We start from the raw sequence: 14,710 nt of genomic DNA, 5'->3' as shown, positions 1-14,710 counted from the left end.
GGTTATTCAACATTTTTCTTGAACGAGCGAGTCACAATCAGACCACTACTTCAGCGCTACTTTCCAAACTCCATAAGCAGGCTGCGGCTCTCAGCCAGAATTCATAAAGCTGTGAGAAGCTGGACAATGTTGTTTCTAGCAAATGTTAGTCATAAAGTATTTGATTGAGAATCCTCTGACACACATTAAAACAAACACACAGTGAGTATTTACAGTTCAGGGCCGAAATGAACAGTAAATACTCATTGTGGGATTGACTCAAATAAACTACAGCTGCTTTGTTTGTCACAGATCAGCACAACAGTGTGACTCATTAACATAATTGAATGCAACTCTGTACCGCATGTAGTGCAGAGTTGCATTGTAGTATTTTACACCAGTGAGGTATGTTTTCTCGATGGGGATGTTGAATGTTTTCGACTGCGGCCCCGATGAAAACGCGGAGCAGTGACAGCAAACTCAGCCCAAAACAAAGCATGAATTTTCGCAGCTTTGCACCCCTAATATACAATAAATGTAAACAACAGATCCTATCATTCTGGAGTTATCCGCTTGGTGTGAAACGCATCCAGGTGTGCCGCACTGAAATTATGTTGTCTGCCAGAGTGGTTACTCACCTCCAGGTTCACAAAGATAGCCTCCATGTCCTGTGGACTCAAGACTTGCCTCAGCGGGATCATGTAATTCTTGGAGGAAAGAAAAGAAGTAAAAAAAAAAAGAAGAGGAAAATCAGTGACTTTTTTTTCTTTTTTGAACAGCCACAAATTTCTTCTTTACAGGCAAACACTGTAACTGCCTTTTTTTTTTTCTCTCGTGTGAACAGTTCTGTCAAAGCTTTCAGCAAATCTGTGAAAATGATCTAAAAATTAAAAAAATTAAAATAAAAATCAGTACCTGAATATGTCATAAAAAGTCATTTTGGGTGGCTAAGTGCGTCATAAATATATACAGCTGTTGTTTATGATGCACACTTATGCTTAGAGAGGAAAAATATGCTTGTTATTTCTCTAACGCTCCTTTATGGTTGTCACATTTCATCATCATAATGATAACAAATAGATCAACTAAGAAGCAACGCAAAGATGACTGGGTTTATTAACCCCAACTCAATTAAGCTGAACGAGTCCTCTGATCATAAGAAGGTTATTTATTCCAATTTAGACTTGTGCTGGTCTGCTGTGGGAAACACAGGATACACATTTACTTTAATGAAATTAGCGGAGCAGATGATTTGTGGCGCTCCATGAAATCGTGAATGAAATCTGTCAACGCTGAAACTGATGTGTTAGCAGCACCGATCTCGGCGATGGTTTATTATCACACTGAGAGAGCTCGAATGAGCGTGTGAGGATCTGAGCCTTCGAGCGTGGAGAATTTGCTGTTTTACACAGAAGCCTTTCTTTATTTTCTTTTTTTTTTTATTCACTCAAAAGAGTAATCACATTACTTTTCATATGCTATGTTTCCTGTGCTAAAGCTCGTCTCTACACCAGCAAACTGCACAAACAGTAACTGACCTTTGTCCTGGATAATTGGGAGAACGCCTGAATGTCATTCCTTAATAAGCTAATATTAATTTTGTGCTACATTTACATAAAAATGAATGATGAGAATCTGGTAACTCAATTAAAGAAACTGTGTCAGCAGGGTGAACAGTGAGAGGCAAGGCTGTTTCTAGCTTTTATAAAAAATAATGTTACATCTGCTAACTTTATTCATTTTTATTCTTATTATTGAATCTTTTATTTAAACATGTTATTTAAACATGAGATATATTTTACAAGTGAGACCTGCATACAAAAAAAACAGTTTATGAGTAGAAAGAGGAGTAAACAGACAAAGACACACAGCAGCACTGTGCAAAAGTCTTGAGTCACCCCTCGTTTCTTTATATTTTGCTAAGAAAATGGGAAATAGGTTCATTGATTTACTGAAACACGTGAACATAAATGGAAAATACAGTATATAAGGCAAAAACAAAGTCTATACAACTCCACTGAACTTGAAAGTTAATATTTTGTATGACCCACCACGTATGTTGAAGAATAACTTCAACATACGTGGAACTCTGTCAGTTAAGTTTCCTTGTAATTTTTAAGTAGTTTTCAGGAATATTTGACAGGCTTCGTGAAGGACATTCAAAGCTCTTCTTTAGAAGTTGGCTGCCTTTGTTGCCTTTCTTTGTCAAAATGATCCTACACTGATTCAACACGTCTGGACTCTGTGGAGGCCATTGTGTGTTTTTCTGTCAAGGTATGCTTTAACAGCACTGGCAGTGTGTTTGGGATCTGAAAAATTAATCTGTTGCCAATCAGATGCTTTCCAGGTGGTATTGTGTGGTGGATCAAAATTTGATGGTACTTTTCTGCATTTATGATTCAATTTAATTTTGACAATATCCCCAACACCACTGGCTGAACTGCATCTCCAAACCATGGCAGAGCCTCCATCCTGTTTTACAACCACAATTCCAATGAAGTTGGGACGTTGTGCGAAACATAAATAAAAACATTATACGATGATATTCAAATCCGTTTCAACCTATATTCAATTGAATACACTACAAGGACAAAGTATTTAATGTTCAAACAGATAAACTTTATTGTTTTTTTTGCAAATATTCACTAATTTTGACTTTGATGCCTGCAACACATTCCAAAAGAGTTGGGACAGGGGCATGTTTACCACTGTGTTGCACAGTGGTAAACATGTACATCAGGTACTGCAGGCAGGCCAGTCTAGTACATCAGGTACTAGACTGGTCCAGAAGTGTCTCCCATTGAAAATGTGTGGCGCGTTATGAAGCACAAAATACGAAAACAAAAACCCCAGACTGTTAAGAAACTGAAGATGTACATCAAGCAGGAATGGGGAAAGAATTCCACCTAAAGCTTCTGTCCCAACTCTTTTGGAATGATGCAATGTTGCAGGCCTCAAATTCAAAATTAGAGAATATTTGCAAAAAACAAAGTTTATCATTTTGAACATTAAACATCTTGTCCTTGTAGTGTATATAGGTTGAAAAGGATTTGCAAATCATCGTATTCCAACTTTATTGGAATTGGGGTTGTACAAAATGCAGCAGACTCACTGTTGTACCTCTCTCCTGACCTCCTCCATACATATTGACGGCAACTGGATGAAATCAGTGCATATAGCTTCTTTTTTTTTTTTTTTTTTGTAGCTCATTAAACTAACAGCTAATGTTAATATGTCCTATGACCTGATATAATTACTGGGTTTAAATTTAATCAAAGAGCAGATGTAACCAGGCAATCTTTGCATCACAGCCTTTTAAATAAACATCACACACTGCTGCTCTCTTCCTTTTGCTGCAGAGGACCTTTGCCCTTTTTCACACAAAATACAATGGTGAGTAAGAACAATCGCCAATGATAAACTGCAATGCAATGTCATACGAAGAATCAATAGGCTTCAAGGTGGGTGTAGAAGTGTGCACATAAACAAATTTTAGGATTAATTATTTCATTATTTATTTACTTAAAGGCCCGGGGATCAGTGTCTTCCTTGGGGAGGCGAGCCGATAATAATTGACTTTCATGGCATTTGTACCCTGATGTATCTGACATTTCCATGCTGTGACCCTGCCCACAGGTCTGAGCCAGCAACAAAGAAGTGACAAAGGAAAGTTGAGTATTACGTGGTTATCACAAACTCAAGTGGAGTTGTAACACTCACATGTGTGTGAAAACTCACCTTCTCAATGTCCTCCAAAGTCTTGTAGTACTTGGCTTCAGTTTCTTGGATCTCCACTAAGCAGCAGTTTCTCTTGTCATCTTCTGTCATTCCCATTTTCTGCAGTGAGAATCACATAGATTATTGAGTGAGGACAATTACTTAGCGGGACCATTTAGTAGGATTATTTATCACGTTGATATATTTAGAGTACATTAAAGGCTAAAATAACAGCAATTTAAAGATGTTTTAATATGTTTTGGGCAAATTCTGCAAAACTTTATATCAACCTGCAACCTGTGCTTAAACATTTTTAAAGACATTTTAATACATCCCTACTACTATTACAGGTGGTGGCTGTTTTTATGAATTGCCAACTATAGTGTGACAAAGTGTTTGTGTTGTGTAATCCATCAAGGCCGTCAACTTGCATTATCAGCACGAGATAATGCAGTGCAGCCTTCCAATACAATCCTCTTTAGTCAATTTGCATATAAACTCATTTACTATATAAACATAATGAAATACTGACTAAATGAATTTAGACTTTATTTGACAGTTTACACAACGTACAGTCAGCTGTGCTTTCTGTTACTGGAATAATCTGCTCCTCATCATCCAGATCTTTTTTTTTCTATGTAGCCTACGATTTTCCCACACTTATGAAATCAATTTTAAAATGCTGATATAGTAGGAAAAAAAATACACAAAAAAAGCCCCCAAACACACACCTAAGTCTTGGTGATTGTTGTGTACAAACACAGCCAGGATTAAAAAAACTTTTTTGGAAATTCTACATGATTATGTCACACACAAATTTCAAATTTGCTAGAACTAATAAAAAAAAGAAATTAACACAGACTTGAGGAGTTTCTCCAGTTCGTGCCATGGCTAAGAATAACATGAGATGGTGATGAGTTTCAAGAAAGGAAAGAATAATGAGTTTTTATGAGTCACTGTATGTGTGGGCTAGTTAGTTTAACAAGACATATGTGCACATATGTATATGAATCCAAGTTCGTTAAGGAAAAACAATGCAGGCAGGCATGCTGTGAGGGAGCAGGTTAAGATGGGGAAAAATATGCAAACTTCTACATAGGGCACATCTTATGAGGTCCGTGTTCAAACGTATACATGTGCATGCTTTGTTGAAAGAATAATATACTGTAAGTGAGTCACCCTGATGATCATGGCGAAACACACCCACACACATAGGCTTTGTTTCCATACTTAATAAGAAAGTAGGATCTGGAGTAGATCTGGCTGTTGATAACCAGTGCTGGTAATACAAAAACTGGCGCTGACAATGTAAAAATACAAGTCCAGTCCAGGCTTTAGGCCAGCACATGATCAACCAATCCAAGAAGTCGGGTTCAAAGCCAGCAGGATATTGTTTATTTGCTTTAGTGTGGCAGCTGGCGGTGCTGGCTGAAGTCAGTTAACGCTGCAGTCACAGAGCTGAAGTCACGAGCTCTGAGTCAGACTGAACCAGATCGGGTATCGGCCACTACCGGTCCAACAGTCAGTAACTTAATTTGCAGTTCTTTCTCTTGGTATGCTAGGAGTTGGTTTTAAATAAGGTGGTGGGGGGAATTTGCTGACAGGGTGTTGTGAGTCACAAGCACAGTGGCACTCACCTGCATGTATCTGATCTGCAGCATGAGGAAAGCAAAGCAAGTCAGAAGTAAAAATCTGTCACTGATTATGAAAGAGACGAGCTACAAGTGGGTTTAGAGATACGTCATGCAGATACCGTATGGCAGTGACAACGCTGACCACAGAAATAATCTAAAGCTAGTTAAAAGTGAGTGGGGGTGTTTCCTCTAGCGTTATTTATTCATTGCATTCATGTAATGCAATCTGTTATGGGAAAATGAAATCATGCAAAAGAAAATTTGTCCAAAGAGTCTGCACATTTTTATTGAAAATGCAATGCTTTAGTCATAGACCTTCATGTATCATGTTTGTATATATATTAATTAAAAAAAAACAAAGCAAAACAAAAAAACACCTGACACAATCATCAGTAAGTGGGGGGGAAAAAATCCCGAATAATAAAACGGGGCAGAGACTGATGCATAGTTCTCACCATGGGTTGTCGTACTTCCACCTTAATGATGTCCTCATAGATATCATCCCCATCGTCCTCGCATGGCACACAGTCATAGATGTCATCCTCACCCAAGTCATGCTCACTTGGGAAAAACACATGTACTTTAGTTGATCAGGTATATCTAACCACACAAATCAAATGAGAAATAAGCGTTTTCTCACACTTGAAAGTCAAACTTCTTTGAGAGCTAAAAGGCACCGGGCAGTTGAACCAGTGTGTTATCCTTAACAAGCAATGCCTGATGGATACTAGTGATCCAGGCAAGGGAACACAGAACTCAGTGTTCAGAAAGCTCCACACTAAGTTATGAAGTGGCATTTCCCTTTAATGTATTTATGTTGCTTTGGCACCCAGCTAGCTTACTGACCTTTAATTAGGCAAGCAGCCAGCAGAGCACCGACAGTTACTGTGGAGAGGAGGATCTCCTGGGAAAGATTCTCATACTCTGTGAGCCAAAACTGTGTCTCCCCCTGCTCCGTATAAGCAATTATTGTTTGGGAAACTTATTGAGGCGGCAGGGATCCCACAGCAGGAAAACACTTTGGCAAAGGGCCCACGTCGATGCAGTTAATAAGAAGGGAGCTTTAAGTCACAAAAGGGAAATAAATGATTAAATACTGTAAATAAATAACGGTAGAGCTGCCTTCTAAATAATGGAGGACAATTGTTTGAACTTGCCTGCTTATTTAAACAAAATTCCATTCACCTAAGTTGTATCCAGACAGAGGGAGTGTAAAGCTCTTGTATTAAGTTGCCATAGATTCAGCGAATTGCACTGGCAAAGACAATTCTTTTACATTTTGGACAATTAGTACAGTTAGAGCATGCTGGAAAAGCTATTAATTCCTGTACTATGTGCAAACTTTTATTATTGATACTCATGATTTCTAAGGAAATTATATGGACATTTATTCATAGCAAACATCATATAAATCTAAAAGTATGTGTGTGGCTTTGATCGAGGGCTGACTCCCAAAAGAGACACAAATTTAGTCACGAAATGAAACAAATATCTTAATTGCTTCTATGATCTGTAAGTCACGCTCAGTGCTGCAACTCCAGTTTCTGTCAGCGTTGATAAGCGGGACGCATCAGTGACGCAACGTGGCAACACCAGCATGCAAATGTACCTTCCGCCTCCATCTTTGTCACAGATCCCAGTCTTTGCAGCCTTGACAGACACAGGAAAAGGAGGCCTAACGTTCAAACTCAGCAAGCATCCGCCCTTTCTTCCTTGAATGTCCTTGAGCTGAACACCAGCTCAGGGGATGTTGTTTTGTACGCTGACCTCTCCGAGTGGGACCAAGCGAGAAGAGGGTTTCATCCTCCAAATGTATCCTCGTGTAATCCCTGGCACATAGACCTGCCTGTTTGTGCATTCTTGAAGCACAAACTTCTCCCCGACCTGACTAATGGGGGCCAAAACCTGGTCGCTATTATACCAAAATAACCAGATTCAGACCAGAAAAATCATAATTCCCCTTTAAGATCAGTGAAATTGGTTATTTTGTCAGACTTGCACGTGAGTTATTAATTCATGCATATTTGAAAACAGGATTTACTGGCACAGGTCTAAAAAAAATTGTTGCTTATAGGTTGGTGGATTCCATCCATCGTGATGTGGCCAAGTCTGACCTTCTTCACCTGCCATCAATGGCATCCCTGCTTTCACTCAGTCGGAGCAGAGGATCTGTCAGGGGAGCGCAACAGAAGGACGAGAGGAATGCCCTCAATCAAATATTCAGTTTTACCGTGATGCTGGTGCTCATATTTGTTTGAAGTTTTAATTGAGGTGACTTGGTTCACTATCAGCACCATGCTCCTTCTTTCTTCATTAAGGAAAAGTGGCTCATGTTGAATACTGAGAAGGATGCGTGGGAGGACAATGGCCACCTGATGCTGTCCCTTCAGTATCTCTTCTCTGAACTTTGAGAAAGCAGTACTCTCCAAAGACGTGGATGTGTTGTAGCAAAGCGGATAAATCACTTCTTTTTGTTTAATTACTCAGAAACAGCCTTATACTGTAAGAGGGAGGTGTAGTGCAGTTACTTGAACACTGCTTGTTAAGAGATCTAACAGGTAAAATGTAGCATTTGGGTAGTTTTTAATCTATTAGTCAATGTTTGGTTTACTGGAACTATTAGCTTCTTTATCTCTGTTTAGTTTACCACTGTTTAATCATTTGTAGTAGGTTAGTTCAAAATATATGCATGTTCTTGTTAATGATAAATGAGTAACTGATGCAATAGATCCCTAACTGGTTTGAAAGCTTCTTTGGGTGCTGCTTCCATTTAAATAATTTCCCCTCTTTCTTATTTACAAAAATCTAAAAATCTTACTGATATCATTGGGAAAGAGTCACTTTACAACAGTTGTCATGTCCATAATATCACCGCTTTACAGTGCATTGTTCTGCTGGGAAATTTTGGGTGCTGGCATTCATGTGCATGTTCCTTTGAAATGCACCACTGCTGAAGAACAAGCACATCCACTCCCCCTGGGGCAGGATGCTGCTATTGTGATTTTACACAGGACACCGCAAACTCTGCTCACAAACTGCTCGAGGAACACAACAAATAGTCAGAGGGATTGATCCAGCCTCCAAACTGCAAATCTTAATGAAACTGAGAAGCCGGGGGGGGGGGGGGGGGGGGGGGGGGGGGGGGTGCAATCCACAGAGACCCTACCTCACAACACACAGCACGTCAAGCACTGGCTGCAAATGTCCAGGTGGGCCTGTCTGAACCATTTTGGGCCAATAACAAGCAATGCACCCAATAACAAGCAGGTGGTTTTAATCATGTCGCTGTTCAATATAGTCAGTGTAATGTACTCTGAAATCTGTGTGTGTATGTATGTGTGCACATGCAAATTGTTAGAAAGAGAAAGAGCAAGAAAACAGAGGGACATATTTCTATCCAGTTGAGGACGAATGTCATATGATAATTTTATGGTTTATTTCTTTATATTTAAGAAATCATTAAAATGCATTTATGTGTGCTTGCACATTAAGGAGTGGAACTGGAGGACCTAAGGACTAGCAAATTAGGTCTGATTTTCTCTCTGATTACACAGTGACAGAGGCTGTCTAGTGTGCTTGCATGCAATTGGCCTGCTGTACTGTGCTTCCAGCCTTCAATGACATAGAGTTAACATTAGAGGATGGGGGGGGTGTTGAACATGACTCATCATATCTGTGTTACTTAGCACATGTCTCTGAAGGTTGGCTGCTTTATATATTCAATTAAAGTACTTTTTTGTTGTTGTTTTTTAATATAAGTTAATTTTCTTTGCTGCTGCTGTAAAATGCTGTGTCAGGAGCTCCAAAATCATCCCTCCATACCACAGCAACCAAACTGTATTTGTGTAGCTGAAAATCAAAACAAATGTGCCACTGGTTTAGCTCAGTGGGTAACGGGAAAAAAACAAAGAGCCTTTAGAATCTGCACATATACTATCGAGGGTAGCATAAGTGGGGGGGGCAAGGTACCATAAATGGAACTTGGAGCTTTTCTTAAGGCTCAGGCCCACAAATGTGCCCAGTTACAGCACCTTCACTGCATTTTTATAGTGTGTTTATGCACAGGGAAAAGAAATACTGTATCATAGAGACAACAATATACTTTGGAAATGTATATAAAGCATTCTTGGCAATATAGAAATCTTTTTTGACGGGACAAACTGATCAACCACCTGGTGTCACCACCCTCTGGTGGCACTGATTCTGATAATCTTAGCGGAATCACTGCTGCACCCTTTAGAAAAAGGCAGCAGTGCATATGAATTACTAGTGCTCTGTTTGTAAAGATGGAAATATGATTTCTATAAATACTTAAATAAAGTATTATTTTTCTTTGGACTACATAATTATATGATAATCACTGCCTATATCCATTTAGAAATGAATGGGCATCTGGTAATACAGATTAATTTAGGGACGCTAAGTTAGTTAATACCTTGCAGTAAAAAAAAAAAAAAAAAAAATGCCTTAACTGAGCCCCAATCCATGTTATTGACTTTTCATGTCAACCTGCCCGAGGGATTAATGGAGCAAAATAAACTGCAAAAGAGTGACACAAAGGGCTTGTGACAGTGCATGCTTCGGAATGGAAATCTATGTGTTCCTTTCGCGGAGGAAGAGTCCCTTGGCGACTGTGCCCGATCCACCCCGATTTCATGGTTTGTCAATTCCAGGATGGAGTCATTCCAGATGGGAAAAACTCTCAGTTCAACAATGTGAAGACTTGACTTTAGGAAGCCAGAGGGAAGAAGTACAAAGTTTAACATATTAACCTGCGAGACCTCAATTAGGACAGAGGCTGGCCTCTATCTGAATCATATACTTCTGGAAAAAGATATAGTCCAGCAGGATGCAAACCAAACCATCATATCCAACTAAACCATAAGTACACCTATCAGAGCACCTCCATCCCACTCATTTGCACTAAACATTTCTAGGCTAGCCCATAATGACAGCTTAAAGTATCACTTGACATGGATTCTTGTGCCACAGTATTGTAAATATGGAAGTCATCCTGCGACAAACTGTCCTCTACTAAACCTCTAAAATGACACGTCATTTTCACACGGGCACTGCAGCCCTGAACTTTTTGAGACATCGAGCACAGCTCAGGTAATCGTGGATTCGTAGCAGGTGAGTGGGCATCACGTGTCTTGCCGCCTCACTCTGCCCAGGCAGTCCTCTCACGCAGTATTTCCAGTAGTTAGAATGCGTCTAATGTGAGCTTCCTCTCTTCTTGTGTGATATCTGTAAGAAAGGGTAACGTGGAATCCATGTGTAAAAACAGCTTCAGCCATCCAGAATGTTCTTTTCCATACTCACTGTGTTCAGAGGCACCCCTATCATCTGCAAAATCTTTGACAACTGATCTTATGAATTAGAATTATCATTAAACGAGCTGCCAGAGTGGCCGTCTCATCTCAGCCGACATTATCTCCGTTTTTAAACCTCAAGTCAAAATCCATTTTTACAGGCTTCACTCAAAAGCAGTTAGCACCCAACAAACTTAATGATGCAGTTTTATTGATTTCTATTGTTTGCTGTATTGTTTCTGTTTCCTTTATCCACACAGCTTTTCTTCTCCACACTTAATATTTTTTGATGACAATATTGCAGTTTTATTTCCTACATGCTGTTTTTATGGCACCATATGTCCTGCCATTGCACTATTTTCCTCCACTGGGATGCTTGTTGCACAGAATAGTTTTACATCCATAAAAATTATTACTGTGGGAAGATTATCGCTGTCCTCTCTCTTACTCTCGCAGTTCAGTCATGCACTCATCGTAAATCACGTGTGCATCAATATTTCAGACTAATTAATAAGCCTCTGAGAGCAAGGTTATTGCTAGCGTGGCCTATGTGCAGGTGTGTCCAACTGTATTAAGTGAAGGACATGCTGATGAATCAATTATGCGCGTGTCCATTGGTGAAACTAAATGCATAGATGTTCACTGGAAAAGGTCAAGAGCAGCCGCACTGGAGAGCAGCATGATTAATTTAATAAGACCCAGCCCTCTGCACCTACAGGTTACACAAAGAGCAAAGTGTTACAACACCACTGACCATTTCGAAGGGCAGGGGTGGGGGTTTAAGTCAACCTGCTGCCATGGTTACAGAGGCTAAAACCCATCAGTGGGGAGGGAGAGAGAGAGAGAGAGAGGGCGTATTCGAGGTTCAAAGTTAAAGACAAGACACTAGTGCAGAAGTTAGCAAGTCTCATAATGGAGCTTCTGTGACTATTGTTGCTAAAACCACTGCATCTTTCAAGAGTAATTTCAGCAGCCTGGATGGTGTGCAGATGGATTTATGAGAGTGAGAAGAAGAGCAAGATAAAATGTGGACGACTGTTTTAACCACTTTTCTGCTGGATTTAAAAACACAGTAAATGTTGGGACCAGTGAATAAGCTTCAATGTATATATATATATATATATATATATATATATATATATATATATATATATATATATATATATATATATATTTTTAATATAGAAGAAACATTTATCTGTTCCATGGGACCCATGTCATTATTCCACAGGTTTTTAAATGTCATTATTTTTTGATTAAATCACACTGTATGTTTTGCAACTAATGTTCTGATACTGCTCTGTGGAGGCAAACTGGCACCATTAAAAGCATTCAGAATTATTACTAGCAATTTTTTTTTCTTATGACACACCATGGATGGACAGGTGAACCACTACTGAAAAAGACTTATAAAAAATAAATAAATAAATTCTCTTAGAAGTTTTAGTGTAGGATGCATACATGATTTATGAGTAAAAAAAAAAAAAAACAAATAAATAAATAAACAAGCATAAAGCTTTACTCTCACATGGAATTGGCATTTATAAGGAAGAATGTGCCAAGAGAAATCTATCCCAGCTGTCATAGGGCAAGAGGCAGGGTACACCCTGTAGACTAGCCTGTCACAGGGCTAACACGGAGAGACAGACAACCAGTCACACTCACAGTCACAGCTATGGGCAATTTAGAATCACCAATTAACCCAACCCCACTAACTGCATGTCTGTGGACTGTGGGAGGAAACCGGAGTACCCGGAGAAAACCCACACAAACACGGGATGAACACGCCAAGGTGGATTTGAACCCGAGCCACTGTGCTGCTCCGCTTACATATATTGATATAGAAAATTTATTGCTCAAAAAAATAATTGCAAATAATTGATTTGCAATTAGCTTTGCAGGCCGCTCATTACTAATGGTAATTAGATGCTACAAAAAGCTGCTGCCGTGCATAACGGTGTGTTTTCCTGCTGCAAGCTGTTGCACTTGGGTGGCGTTTTTTTTTTAATCTCTGCCATTGTTCTTTGCTCTGTACTAGATAAGGAGTACAATTTGAGTGCCAATCTGCCGGCAAACTGTGTTATTTTTAGAAAGCCTGCATCCATGCTGTCCTTTTCACCTCACACTGTATCTGTGCACCTTGACTCTCCCTCTGTGTCTCACTACTTGAAAACCCCAGCTCTAACTAAAAGGATACACAATGGGGAAATAAAGAAAAAAAGAAAGGAGCCTGTATCAGTACGTTCTGTTTGATTCTTTTTTTTTCTTTTCTTTTTAGCTTATTTTCCATGGTAAAAAAAAATGTTCCAAGTTTTCAGGACTACATATTTGGAATTTCATTCATTACTCGCCCTTTTTGGCTGGCACTTCTCTTCTCTTGCATGAGAGGACTCTAAAGAACATCACAATTATGTATTCAGTGGGCATATATCTATAGCTCGCATGCTTGCCTTTCTATAACCCATTCTCCTCTTTCCTGTCATTCTGTGATGAATGACACCCATCTCAGAGCCCTTAACTAATTATTTTCCATTAATCTGAGTCGAGCGGCTTCCTGTCACCGCTGCCGAATCTGTGCGCATCTTTCCCACAAAGAAAAACCCACCAACCCACCTAATATGCACCAATCCAGGCAACCCGTCACTGAAGGAGGAATAGAGGCAGCCAAGCCTAAACCTGGATGATGCTGGTGTCACCATAGGAACAGAAAGAGTGACAGAAGGCTCCATATGTATGTAATTAAGCAGTTAGAGGAAATTGGAGGAAGTGACAATCACAGTTCACTTTTAAACTTCGCAAGATACGTCATATATATAACTGACAGGCAGAGAACTGTTACATAGTCAGATGCTTCTTTTATATAACCGGTAGTTCATCGGTGATTATTCTGACTATAAAAGGTAATCTAAAGCCACATATAAAAAAAGGCAGTAATGGAAAAAAAACAAAAACAAAAACAAAACCATATGCTGTAATGCCATCACTCATATTTTAGTAGATGCAGAGTAAGTAGTTTAAGTGCTGTGAAATCTGTGTGTGTTTTTTAACTGTTACACCATAAAATGTAAATGAAAAACTTAAATAGCTTCATAAATCTGAATATTTTGCAGCAACACCTAAAAATTTAAAACAATCTGTCATAATGTAAACACGTGTGGACACATTTCTGTTTGTCACAGTCATACACATTTTAGGATTAAAATTTACATATTCTCTATACAGAGACATCTGCGTAGAAATATGCAGAATATGTAGGCAAGGGGCGACCTTTGCCACTTTGTAGTAGAGATGACCAATCACATTTGATCTGAGGTTATAGGTTCTCAAACTTTTTCCTCAGCCATTTCATAAGTCAAAAATAGTTCACATCGCGCATCCTGAAACTTTTTGATCAATTGTGAAATAAAGGCCAGAACTATTGCATCAGCATTTTTGCCCCCCAAAAAATCGAAATTATTGAACTCAGTTCCACTCCATATTTCCCTCTGGTTGTCCATGTCCAGCTGTTTAAGTAGGACCCCTCTATTGTGTTAGTGTTTGCTAGGATATACTGTATGGTGTTTATGGTTATGCTTAGGAGAAGTCTTCAGAAAAATAACACAAAGGCCCCCTAGGTGACAAAAAAAAAAAAAAAAAAAAACAGTTTGTGTGAGTGTTTGTGGTGGCAAGCACACTTACTCTGCCAACTCCTCCAGGCTCCGGTACACATCATCCTCATTCAGTGCAGTGTCCTCTGAAGGAAAAGGCCTGGTACGTATACACACACACACACACACACAAACAAACACACAAAAAAAAACAGCAGAGACAGAGAGTGAGAGAGGGTACAAAATGCTTTATCACTGCACAAATCTCAGTGTCCCAGGTAGAAAAATAACTAGTCAGACACGTCGTGTTATATCTGTCAGGTTGCCACTCATAGCTCCATCATTCCAACAGTGCAACAGCAGAATCTATTCAGCAGAGGACCCCATCAGTCACCAACAACATTGTCAAAACACATCAACACACTGCTACTGGCAGATGGAAAAAATAAATAAAAAAAAATCTTCCACCATTCTGAGGAAT

At 39.3% G+C, this 14,710-nt stretch overlaps 1 protein-coding gene across 1 annotated transcript in view; it reads right to left on the bottom strand.

Moving 5' to 3' along the window:
* vav2 (vav 2 guanine nucleotide exchange factor) overlaps nucleotides 1-14,710 on the bottom strand; it is a 188,650-nt gene that overhangs the window by 31,757 nt on the left and 142,183 nt on the right. The window contains exons 5-8 of the mRNA XM_030742155.1: nucleotides 14,321-14,389; nucleotides 5,786-5,891; nucleotides 3,718-3,816; nucleotides 618-686 (exon numbers count right to left, since the gene is read on the bottom strand). Coding sequence (XP_030598015.1) covers nucleotides 618-686; nucleotides 3,718-3,816; nucleotides 5,786-5,891; nucleotides 14,321-14,389 — 343 coding nt within the window. The remainder of the gene's footprint in view (nucleotides 1-617; nucleotides 687-3,717; nucleotides 3,817-5,785; nucleotides 5,892-14,320; nucleotides 14,390-14,710) is intronic.

This window comes from Archocentrus centrarchus, chromosome 12, assembly GCF_007364275.1.
Source record: "Archocentrus centrarchus isolate MPI-CPG fArcCen1 chromosome 12, fArcCen1, whole genome shotgun sequence".
Taxonomy (NCBI): Eukaryota; Metazoa; Chordata; class Actinopteri; order Cichliformes; family Cichlidae; genus Archocentrus; species Archocentrus centrarchus.
The sequence above is the reverse complement of the archived record's forward strand: the minus strand, read 5'-3'. Positions and strand labels throughout refer to the sequence as shown.